Source organism: Sphaeramia orbicularis, chromosome 6 (genome assembly GCF_902148855.1).
Source record: "Sphaeramia orbicularis chromosome 6, fSphaOr1.1, whole genome shotgun sequence".
NCBI classification, from domain to species: domain Eukaryota; kingdom Metazoa; phylum Chordata; class Actinopteri; order Kurtiformes; family Apogonidae; genus Sphaeramia; species Sphaeramia orbicularis.
In genome coordinates this window covers 10,263,284-10,275,645 of record NC_043962.1, presented here as the reverse complement: position 1 = coordinate 10,275,645, position 12,362 = coordinate 10,263,284, and the positions used below count along the sequence as shown (strand labels likewise).

At 35.6% G+C, this 12,362-nt stretch overlaps 1 protein-coding gene across 1 annotated transcript in view; it reads right to left on the bottom strand.

Annotated features, from left to right (window-relative positions):
* olfml1 (olfactomedin-like 1) overlaps positions 1 to 11,781 on the bottom strand; it is a 29,101-nt gene extending 17,320 nt beyond the window's left edge. Inside the window, exons 1-5 of the mRNA XM_030137444.1 lie at positions 11,341 to 11,781; positions 2,723 to 2,826; positions 2,435 to 2,625; positions 944 to 1,047; positions 489 to 680 (exon numbers count right to left, since the gene is read on the bottom strand). Of these exons, the coding sequence (XP_029993304.1) occupies positions 489 to 680; positions 944 to 1,047; positions 2,435 to 2,625; positions 2,723 to 2,826; positions 11,341 to 11,469 (720 nt within the window). The 5' untranslated portion in view covers positions 11,470 to 11,781. The remainder of the gene's footprint in view (positions 1 to 488; positions 681 to 943; positions 1,048 to 2,434; positions 2,626 to 2,722; positions 2,827 to 11,340) is intronic.
* Positions 11,782 to 12,362: the final 581 nt, after the last annotated feature.

The following is a 12,362-nucleotide window of genomic DNA, read 5'->3' as shown; positions in this document are numbered from 1 at the left end:
TATCGTTCTATCGTTCTATCGTTCTATCTATCTATCTATCTATCGTTCTATCTATCTATCGTTCTATCGTTCTATCTATCGTTCTATCTATCGTTCTATCGTTCTATCTATCTATCTATCTATCTATCTATCTATCTATCTATCTATCTATCTATCTATCTATCTATCTATCTATCTATCTATCTATCGTTCTATCGTTCTATCGTTCTATCGTTCTATCTATCGTTCTATCTACCGTTCTATCGTTCTATCTATCTATCGTTCTATCTATCTATCTATCTATCTATCTATCTATCTATGTTCAAAATAATGAGACTGATCTCAGTAAATGGCGTTGTATGTCACACTAGTTCTTCTGATATTTTGCGCACCATTCGTACACATTTTCAACCTTTCACACATTATTCGGTGCCATTTGATCACGTGGAAGTTCATGCCAGATCTCCAGTTCGCATCGCCCTAATCCTCAGTGAGCTTTGGTGACGTACCTTCAGTATCTGGTTGGGGGTGTCTGCCTTGTGGTAGTAGATGAACCCGTTGTAGACCACATGACCTGTCCCCTGCCAATGGAAAGGCAGCGTCACCACCTTAGGAGGAGGGCTGATGGTCCTCTCTGTGAAACTCTTCAGAGAAACATACTCCAGCAGAGAGTTGTTCCGAAACCCACTGAGCAGATACACCTACAGAACAGAAATGGGATGGACATTACCTCCTGCAACTCAATCATGACCACTCATACTTATTTATGCAGTGATATTCTGTGGAAAGTTTCCGGAAAAAGGTCATTCATTTGATAGCATTAGTTTTCTGCCAAACTTCTACGAACAAGCCTAAACTGAGAGTGAGATAAGCCACGGCAGCTGTGCACAAAGACAAACAGCTGTGTGTCCAGTGTAAACAGTCTGTTATTACTGTGGTTTCATCACCGTAGAACACAACTGACCTTAGATGATCCTTCAGAAGGATCCTTGAACCAGCATCCAGAGGTGTCTCCTGTCTTTTTCACAATCTTTAGAGACTTGATCTGACTCAGGGCTGTGCTGCAGTCTGGAAAAGATGGAGATCAGACCATAAATAAAAAAAATTAAATACAACATTAACCCAAAAAGACCCAGTGCTGCTTTTGTGGCAGTTCCCGAAGGAATCTTTCTCTCTATTTTAACAATTCTTAAGCAATTTATCACTATTATATATGTAAATATATATATTTTTTCTTTTCTTTTTTCTTCCTCTTCTTTTTTTTCCTTCTTGTTTTTTTTTCTTTCTTTTTATATTATTTATTTATTTATTATTCATTTATTATATTATCCTCTGCAATTTATGTTTTTTTTTTTCTTCAGTTAACCAAAAAAGGCCCAAACATACACTGGTGACCAAAACCATCTACTGATTTAAAAATGTTTAATAACTATTGATCCACTAATCTAATCGATACATGTCAATATATTGGTTTAAAATACAGTTTGTCATCATTTCATGGTCAGATATGACCCCTTTGGACGTTCAGAGGCCATGGAAACCATGGAAACATCATCATCTTCTATAACATTGATTCACCAGTAAAACCCATGGAGTTGGATCAATGACAGTGGATGGACACACTTTGTTTATGTTCAGTTAATGATAGATTTACTGTTTTTTCTGTTTTGACATAATAATATTTGAATTCACTTTGAGTTTTCATGAACATCTACTTGATCAGCTATTTAAATATAGAGAAAAACACATGATTTACACAGAAAAATGCAAAATACAGAGTATAATATTACAATAAATGGGGAAAAAATGACTTAAGAAAGGTGAAATAGAGAGAAAAATTCATTTGGGAACTGATAAAAAAAGTAGCACTGGGTCTTTATGGGTTAAAAAAATCATGTATTTTCCTATATTTAATTTACTGATCATGTAGATGTTTATAAAAACTCAGAGTAAATTCAATGGTTATTATATAAAAACAAAAAAAAACTGAAGAAAAAGTGACTTCTTCAGGAAATTCTATCATTAACTGAACATAAACCCAGTGTGTCCATCCACTGTCATTGCTCCAACTCCATGGGTTTTACTGGTGAATCAATGTTGTAGAAGATGACGGTGTTTCCATGGTAACTACGGAGCCTCTGAATGTCCAAATGGGTCATATCTGATGACGATGAAAAGATGACAAACTTTATTTTACACCAATTATTGACATGTATTGATAGGATTAGTGGATCAACAGGTATTAAACAGTTTAGATCAGTAGATGGTTTTGGTCACCGGTGGACATTTAGGTCTTTGAGGGTTAATTTTTTTTTTATTTTATTATTTTTTTTTATGTGCTTGTCTTTGTTGGATTCCTCTTCTGGTACGTATTCATTCTCTTCGGAAGCCTTAGATTTGAACAGACAGATAAATGCCACACACACCACACAGACTTTACACTGCACAGACCTACCATTTTCCACTTTGATGTTGGCTTTCTTTTTCATCTGGTCCAGCTCTGCGGCTTTTATCTGCTGTTCCAGGAGCGCCTCTTCCATCTCGATGTCAGACTGGGCGGGGAGTTTGTTTTCCAGATACTCTAATTCTCTCTCCACCCGTTCTATACGTGAGGACACCCCGTCCACCTGGCTCTTTATATCAGATCTACAGAACAACACAGCCCTCACCATAAGTATTTTAATATTCCATAACCTCTGTGTACTCTGAGCGCTTCAGTGACTATTTAAGTATTCCCACTTACCTCAGAACAGTAAGGGTGGTCGCATAACCCTTAATTTCAGAGGAGATATCATAAGTCTTCTGGGTGACACTCATGGTGTTTTGTTCACAATGATTGAGACGTTCCTGACAAAAAAAAAAAAAAAGAATTATACAGGGTGGGGAAGCAAAATTTACAATATTTTGAGGCAGGGATTGAAAGACAGTGTATGACCAATTAGTTTATTGAAAGTCATGAGAATTTATTTGCCACAAGAAAACTGACATAATAGAAAATGTTTTTATTCTATGTGTCCTCCTTCTTTCTCAATAACTGCCTTCACACGCTTCCTGAAACTTGCGCAAGTGTTCCTAAAATATTGGGGTGACAACTTCTCCCATTCTTCTTTAATAGTATCTTCCAGACTTTGTCGTAATAGTTTTGCTCATAGTCATTCTCTTCTTTCCATTATAAACAGTCTTTATGGACACTCCAACTATTTTTGAAATCTCCTTTGTTGTGACGAGTGCATTCAGCAAATCACACACTCTTTGACGTTTGCTTTCCTGATTACTCATATGGGCAAAAGTTTCTGAAAAGGTATGGATAATAGTGTTAGGTATGATTATGACATCAATATATGTTTGGTTTCAAAACAATTGACGTAGTGCCTGCTGAGAAAAAACAACTAAATGTTCATTGTAAATTTTGCTTCCCCACCCTGTAAAATAACGAAGACACAGAAACTGTACATTTATTACAGTAACATCAATGTACGAGGGCAGGATATTATGAATTAAACTTTATCCTGCTCCTTTTTGAATGGTTTACTTTCTTTTTTATAGAATTCTTTTGTTGTTCATTTTATTGCAAATATTTAGAATAGAAATAGAATAGAATAGAAAGCCTTTTATTGTCATTATACAAGTACAACGAGATGTCAAGCTACACCATCATGTGCACACAAAAGTAAGCAAGTAGCAATAAGACTAATATACAAACAATAAAATAAACACTAAAGACTACAAGAATTTACATAAACTGTACAGTAAAACTAATATAAACTACTGGCTATTAAACTCAAATAAATAAATTGTGCCTCAGGCATGTGCAAACCCTGAAGGTGGATAGGCACAGCAGCAGGTATGGGCATAAAGTGGCTGGAGTGACTGGTATGAATATAGGTAGCAAGGCATTATAACACTTACTTGCAGTATTTAGTATTTTGCAGTATTTATATAAACAAACTAAAAAATAAATAAATAAATAAAAACAAATGTAAGAATGAAGTCCAAAACTGACAAGCAGACAAGACTTCAAATATAATTCAGTGTCGTTAACAGAGTGGAAGAAGAGACTGACACATCTCCAAGTGGTTTATGAACTGCTGTTTTGAAAAAGGTTAAAGGTTAACTCGCTGTGTTATCCCCACAGGGAAATTCAGTTTCTGGATTTTACCCATCACAAAACACACAAAGTACCTAGCATTAGCATTAGCATTAGCACCAGATCTTCGACAGTACTGTACCTGGGTGCTTCCATGAAACTGGTCCTAAAAGCAGGACATGGAGCTAAAAATTCTAACCAGATGTAGACTAATGTTATGAAGCAAGTTTGGAAGCACTTTGGGTCTATTTTAAAATAAATATTTACTGAGATAGAAGAGAAACTATTTTTCAGATTTAACATATTTTTCAAAAAAATTCACAGGAAGGAATGCTTCTCGGAGCAAAAAAGAGTTTGTTCGAGGTGCTCTTTGGAAAAAGGGAATCATAAAGTAGATAACAAACTGGAAGACAACTCCAAGGCACTCTCTTTAAACATTAAAATACCTTTATTAACATGGCACAGTCATATTTAAACCCATATCTAGATATGACCGTGCCATGTTAATAAAGGTATTTTAATGTTTAAAGAGAGTGCCTTGGATTTTTCTTCCAGTTTGATATAACACATTTTTATTTGACGCGCACATACAAAATCCGCATGTAACATAGACACTGGGTTCCTATAATGAACTCCACTGTCTTATTCTTTCAGGTTTGTTTCCCAATACCCACACTATCACACAAGTCAAATCCACAGACAATTCAGAGATGCATGAGTTTTCCCCTGAAATTAAGACTTGTCATTATTCCAGTGGTGCGCCGATGATTCTGCATGCAATGATTACTCTGATGTAACCAAGATAAAAAGGACACGAAAATTATGCACTAGTATTTTTATATCTTTTTATTCTCTCACGGGTACATTTTGGGAATCAAAGTAAATATTCAAGGTAGAGTTTTTCACAAAAATGGCCACTGTTGCAAAATCACTCACGATTTGTGTTTAAATGGGCAGGTTCCGCATGTAACACGAGTGGACACAATGGGTTACATACAAACCTGGAATGAGACTGAGATTCATTAAAACCCACATGTCTGGATTAGAAAAACAACTAGAATCGACACATTTAACACAGTGTCTTTATTTATTGCGGTATATAAGACCATTTCAAGCGATGGGTCAAGGAAGAGACTAGTAAAAACAGCAAGTTAATAGGATCAATATTTTGGGAGATATTAGTATTTTTGGAATACAATAGCCTTACAATTACGTTGCTATACCCAGAATCATGTGAACGCTTTGGCGGTGACTGCTGGACAAATGCAGTACAGCATGCGTGAATACACAACAAATATCCGTGCTGGGGGACTGGGATGTTGCCCCCAGGATCCAGGATAAGTCCAGGATCTAGAACCCATAGTTCCCCACAGGTCAATACGCTGGTCAATTTTATAATAATAAGATAGCCAATTACACATTATTTCCTTTACAATAAATTTGCATTCATAATCTTTCATGATCAGCAGAGTTTGTTGAGAAATTAGACAATATTTTTACGTGTTCTACCTGGATATTAGTTGGATATCACATATAGTCTACTGTGTCCGTCTACATGTTATTATTCACCTTTATCCTGTAATTGTCAGTCGTAGACACCAGCTGCTCGACAGTAAACACTGTAGAATACTTTGATGCATGAACCGTTTTAATGATAGCCTACATGCTAACACCCAGGGCAGATCTAAAATGAAAAACACTGCAATAGCTATGGATAAAAGTATTACAATTTGATATTTCTGTGGATTAGTCAGTTTCTTGAAAACTGCTTGGTTTTCCCACAACAGGAAGACATTAAACTGTACGGATCGGCCAAGTGGGAGGATGCCAACATCTATTGCAGCCAGATGATCTGACTTGGCTATTTTTAACATTTTTGGCATCATTGCAAGTAAAACCAAAGGATTCAAACCACAGCACTGGAAAAAACACAACCAAGACTTCATGTATCAGTAAAGAAGATAAAGCAACATGTATTTCAACTGAGGGTGATGTTACATTCCTGTTGACCTGAAGTGTTCGGCTAATTTAAGTCACATGGAAATGAAGACCCTGGTGCGAATAGTACTGAAGTTACATTATTGGACAATTCAAGTTGAGCATATAAACATGTTGTATTAGTTCAGTTGAGTCCACACTATAAATGTATGTATGTACAGGGTGGGGAAGCAAAATTTACAATATTTTGAGGCAGGGATTGAAAGACAGTGTATGACCAATTAGTTTATTGAAAGTCATGAGAATTTTTTGCCACAAGAAAATTGACATAATAGAAAATGTTTTTATTCTATGTGTCCTCCTTCTTTCTCAATAACTGCCTTCACACACTTCCTGAAACTTGCGCAAGTGTTCCTCAAATATTGGGGTGACAACTTCTCCCATTCTTCTTTAATAGTATCTTCCAGACTTTGTCGTAATAGTTTTGCTCATAGTCATTCTCTTCTTTCCATTATAAACAGTCTTTATGGACACTCCAACTATTTTTGAAATCTCCTTCGGTGTGACGAGTGCATTCAGCAAATCACACACTCTTTGACGTTTGCTTTCCTGATTACTCATATGGGCAAAAGTTTCTGAAAAGGTATGGATAATAGTGTTAGGTATGATTATGACACCAATATATGTTTGGTTTCAAAACAATTGACGTAGTGCCTGCTGAGAAAAAACAACTAAATGTTCATTGTAAATTTTGCTTCCCCACCCTGTATATATGTATGTATGTATTTTCTATTTTTGTGGTATGTCAATGTAGTTGTGTATGTATGTATGTAGATACGTGTATGTGAAGATGATTTTTCATATATTATGCTGATAGGAAGCTAAACGATAGACTGTTTTCTGGAGAAGGGATGGGATTAAATAAATTACACAAAAAAATGTTTTTTGCAAGTTGTCTCGGTTTTTTCAGCTGAATTCGGACCATTTTGCACCGCTAAATCCAAAAATGACATCTGTTTTTTTCAATCAGGTCAGGTTTTTTTGCTAATTTGATTTTGAAAAATTTGATCTTCTCACAAAATTGATTACATTTTTGTGACTTTATTAGTTGATTTTGTATATAGTTCTCACCCAAAATAGGTTTTAAGAGAAAAAAAATCATTTCCTAACAGGATTCCTGTTAGGTACAATGGTGTGTTCACTGCAGATGTAGCAGAATACGTCAGGCTTATTTTTGCAAGATCTTCTAGTCGAAGCCATTTCATTCACCTGTAATATTAAAAAAAACATTAATCATAAATTGGCAAAAGTAAAATCTTCAGAACTCGTTTACTGCAAGAAATATGAAAGAATTTTGTATCATATGATGTGAAAATGCCCATAAATGTAAGCAAAAATGTTAAAAAGCCAATATGTAGCATAGTTCAGAAAGTTGACCTGATTGAGCAAAATTAATGTGATTTTTGGATTCAGCACACCAAAATGATCCTAAATCAGCTCAAAAAACTTAAACAATAAATTTGTTGTTGACCAGTGTTGTACTTCCTCCCGCTCCTTTTCAAATATGCAAATGAAGTCATACTTTGTTTTCATGTATATGTATAGGTTTTTGTTACCTCTGCCAGCAGGTATTGTGATCACTTTGCTTTGTGTGTGTGTTTGTTTGTTTGTTAGCAACTTTACTGGAAAACTATTCCAACCATCTCTACCAAATCTTCCCCACAGATAGGCTTAGGCCCTGGGACCAACCCATTAAATTTTGGGCCAAGTAGGCCAAAGTTCAAGGTCACAGCAAGGTCACAAAATCTACAATTTTCCTATCTGTCATCACTGAGCAATTTTCAAAAATTCATAAAAAATTCAAAACGACTCCAATTAGCCTCCAATTTGATCCACCCGTAGCTTATAACAATATCTTGTAACTGGCACAAAATTGTCCACATTCACTGTGGAATGTGGACTCTGTGGACATTTACATTTAACACTGAAAATCCCATTTACCACACATTTTTCATTATAACTTAACAAATATTAATTGGAATTGAATATAATTTGACATACACATGACTGGTACCAAGCTTCAACTTTTTCTGCTGTATGGAACAACCTGGAAACTGTTTAATTTAACCCTTTCATGCATGAATTATGAAAACCTTAGTCTAGATTTTTTTTCCTGAGTGTTTTTATTCCTCTTTAGGCATAAAAACACAATGCGATTGAATTTTTTTATTGAACCTATTTTTTTTATGAAGGTTGATTTGTTTCTTTATTGCTTTAACTAAAAAAAAAAAAAAATCAATTAAAAAAAAAGTGTTTGAATGCAAAAAAAAAAATTAAAAATTTTATGATCCAAAAAATTTATTTTGAACACTTTTTGTCTTTGATTGAAAAGTTTTTTTTTAATTCAAATATTTTTTTTTTTGTTAAAGCCATAAAGAAACCAATCTACCTTCATAATTTTTCATGGAGTTCCGAAAATGTCCAATCCACTGGACGCCATGTGTTTAATTTTAGAAGCAAAGAATGCAATATCAGAAAGTGATACACTGTGTGAAAACTATCAAATCCAAACATTTTTAATGCAGCCAATCTGATGTTTTCTCACATTTTATCATATTCCCAATTTTTACTAACAATTGATTTACACTCAAACATGTCACTGCAGATCAGGTTTATCAAGAACAGCAAAGTTACAGTGATGGTGTGAATGTCAGTGTATGGGATGGTGCATGAGCGTCCACTATGTTGGCTGATATGGAACAAAACCAACAAAACCCATGAATATACAAGAGAACAGCTGCAGAGTAACTGTCCACTGTAGTGACCACTATGCATGAAAGGGTTAAAAAGAAATAGTCGATCCACACATGCACACTGTTCAGGGTGCTTGGCGGAGGTTTGCGTTCTCTGAACACTTGTTTTTGTTTTCTTATAATCTGTTTCACTTGTAAAGACTAAGTGGGATTACTTGGTTTCATTGCATATTCCAAATAAATAAACTAAACTAATCTAATACAGGGTGGGGAAGCAAAATTTACAATGAACATTTAGTTGTTTTTTCTCAGCAGGCACTACGTCAATTGTTTTGAAACCAAACATATACTGATGTCATAATCATACCTAACACTATTATCCATACCTTTTCAGAAACTTTTGCCCATATGAGTAATCAGGAAAGCAAACGTCAAAGAGTGTGTGATTTGCTGAATGCACTCGTCACACCAAAGGAGATTTCAAAAATAGTTGGAGTGTCCATAAAGACTGTTTATAATGGAACGAAGAGAATGACTATGAGCAAAACTGTTACGAGAAAGTCTGGAAGTGGAGGAAGCAACAAAAAACGTACCAAAGCTTTTATTAAAGCTCTCAAATCCAAAATCCTAAAGGACCCAACCAAATCCATGAGAAAAATGGCAATTGAACTTGAGGTAGACAACAAGAGCGTTAGAAATGCAGTAAAATATGATTTGAAGTTAAAATCTTACACAAGAACACCAAAACACTTGTTGACAACAGCAACAAATCCAACTTTAGCAATTTTTGGGAATCATGTTTATGGCCGCCTTCTAGCCCAGATCTAAACCCTCTGGATTCTGCTATTTGGGGCGTTTTAGAACATGCTACCAATAGAACATCACACAGCAATGTCGACTTTCTTAAAGATACTATTAAAGAAGAATGGGAGAAGTTGTCACCCGAATATTTGAGGAACACTTGCGCAAGTTTCAGGAAGCGTGTGAAGACAGTTATTGAGAAAGAAGGACACATAGAATAAAAACATTTTCTATTATGTACATTTTCTTGTGGCAAATAAATTCTCATGACTTTCAATAAACTAATTGGTCATACACTGTCTTTCAATCCCTGCCTCAAAATATTGTAAATTTTGCTTCCCCACCCTGTATGTGTCCTCCTTCTTTCTCAATAACTGCCTTCACACGCTTCCTGAAACTTGCGCAAGTGTTCCTCAAATATTCGGGTGACAACTATAGCATAGTTAGCATAGCATAGCATAGCATAGCATAGTTAGCATAGGTAGCATGTTCTAAAACGCCCCAAACAGCAGAATCCAGAGGGTTTAGATCTGGGCTAGAAGGCGGCCATAAACATGATTCCCAAAAATTGCTAAAGTTGGATTTGTTGCTGTTGTCAACGAGTGTTTTGGTGTTCTTGTGTAAGATTTTAACTTCAAATCATATTTTACTGCATTTCTAACGCTCTTGTTGTCTACCTCAAGTTCAGTTGCCATTTTTCTCATGGATTTGTTTGGATCCTTTAGGATTTTGGATTTGAGAGCTTTAATAAAAGCTTTGGTACGTTTTTTGTTGCTTCCTCCACTTCCAGACTTTCTCCTAATAGTTTTGCTCATAGTCATTCTCTTCTTTCCATTATAAACAGTCTTTATGGACACTCCAACTATTTTTGAAATCTCCTTTGGTGTGACGAGTGCATTCAGCAAATCACACACTCTTTGACGTTTGCTTTCCTGATTACTCATATGGGCAAAAGTTTCTGAAAAGGTATGGATAATAGTGTTAGGTATGATTATGACATCAATATATGTTTGGTTTCAAAACAATTGACGTAGTGCCTGCTGAGAAAAAACAACTAAATGTTCATTGTAAATTTTGCTTCCCCACCCTGTAGAATAATAATAATAATAAACTTTATTTGTATAGCACCTTTCATACAGAAATTGTCGCCCAAAGTGCTTCACATTGATTGAAAAAATACAATATTAAAATAAATTAAGATTTGATTATACATCAAGAAATAAAATGAAATTTGAGAGAAATACAATAAAATAAAAATAAAAGCAGCGCACATAAAAATATTTGATTATGCATAGAATTTTTGAAGTGCAAGAAATAAGATGAAATTTGAAATACAATAAAATAAAATAAAAATAAAAACCACACATTCCTGGTTCCTGAATTGTGACCCCATTTTATCTCCTTTCAAAGGCTAATGAGAATAAAAATGTTTTTAATTTGGTTTTAAATATATTCAGTGAACTGGCTTCTCTAATGTCTTTTGGAATTGTATTCCATAACTTTGGTGCATAGTTAGTAAAGGCTGCGTCCCCCATTTTCTTTGTAATATTTCTGGGAGTCGCTAGTAACCCTGCGTTTGAATAAAAACATTTTCTATTATGTCAGTTTTCTTGTGGCAAATAAATTCTCATGACTTTCAATAAACTAATTGGTCATACACTGTCTTTCAATCCCTGCCTCAAAATATTGTACATTTTGCTTCCCCACCCTGTACATATTTGTAACTTTTGTTGTGACTTCAGTACTTTTAGCACCAGGCTCTTCAGACACACATGCACTTACCTCTATCTGAGCCAGTCTCCTCTCCATGTACTGCATGATGAAGGCATCCTGGGAAGAACTCTGACTTCGGACCGAACCCACAGACAGCAACAGAAGCACAGGAACCAGTCTGTCTGAAACTGCCATCATTTCTGGGACTGAAACTACTGCTGCTGCTGCTGCGAGGACGACCAGACAAGACCTATGACTGAAAAACCCCGTCAGTGTTGACAACAGCCTTTCATGCACACGACTTTTCCTGCACTGAAATAGTCTCAGACTCTGAAAACTGAATGAAAAAATAACGTTTACACTAGTCTTCCTGTCCTTCACGGTCCTACATGGAGTTAAATTCCTTTTTTTTCTTCCTGCTTTCACTGGTTTTATTCCTGTTTAGAGTCAAAGCTCCAGACTTTCCTGCCTTGTTTCTCTAATCAGTCGTTACTTCAGTGGGTTTGGATCCAACTGAACCTCACCCACAGTCCCACCCAGCCCCTCTCTCTCTCTCTCTCTCTCTCTCTCTCTCTCTCTCTCCACGTCTCTGCCTCACTCATTTTCTTTACTTTTTTTTTTTTTTTTTTTTTTTTCCCTTACGCCCACCCTTCCTTTCTGGATCTGGGACTTTCTGTCTTGAAGGTATGAGACTACAAACCAAAATACACTGAACCAAAATATAAATGCACCACTTTTGTTTTTGCTCCCATTTTTCATGAGCTGAACTCAAAGATCTAAAACTTTTTCTGTGTACACACAAGGTTTATTTCTCTCAAATATTGTTCACAAATCTGTCTAAATTTGTGTTAGTGAACACTTCTTCTTTGCTGAGATAATCCATCCACCTCACAGGTGTGGCATATCAAGATGCTGATTAGACAGCAGGATTTTTGCACAGGTGTGCCTTAGGCTGGCCACAATAAAAGGCCACTCCAAAATGTGCAGTTTTATCACACAGCACAATACCACAGATGTCACAAGTTTTGAGGGAATATGCAATTGGCATGCTGACTTCAGGAATCTCCACCAGAGCTTTTGCCTGTGAATTG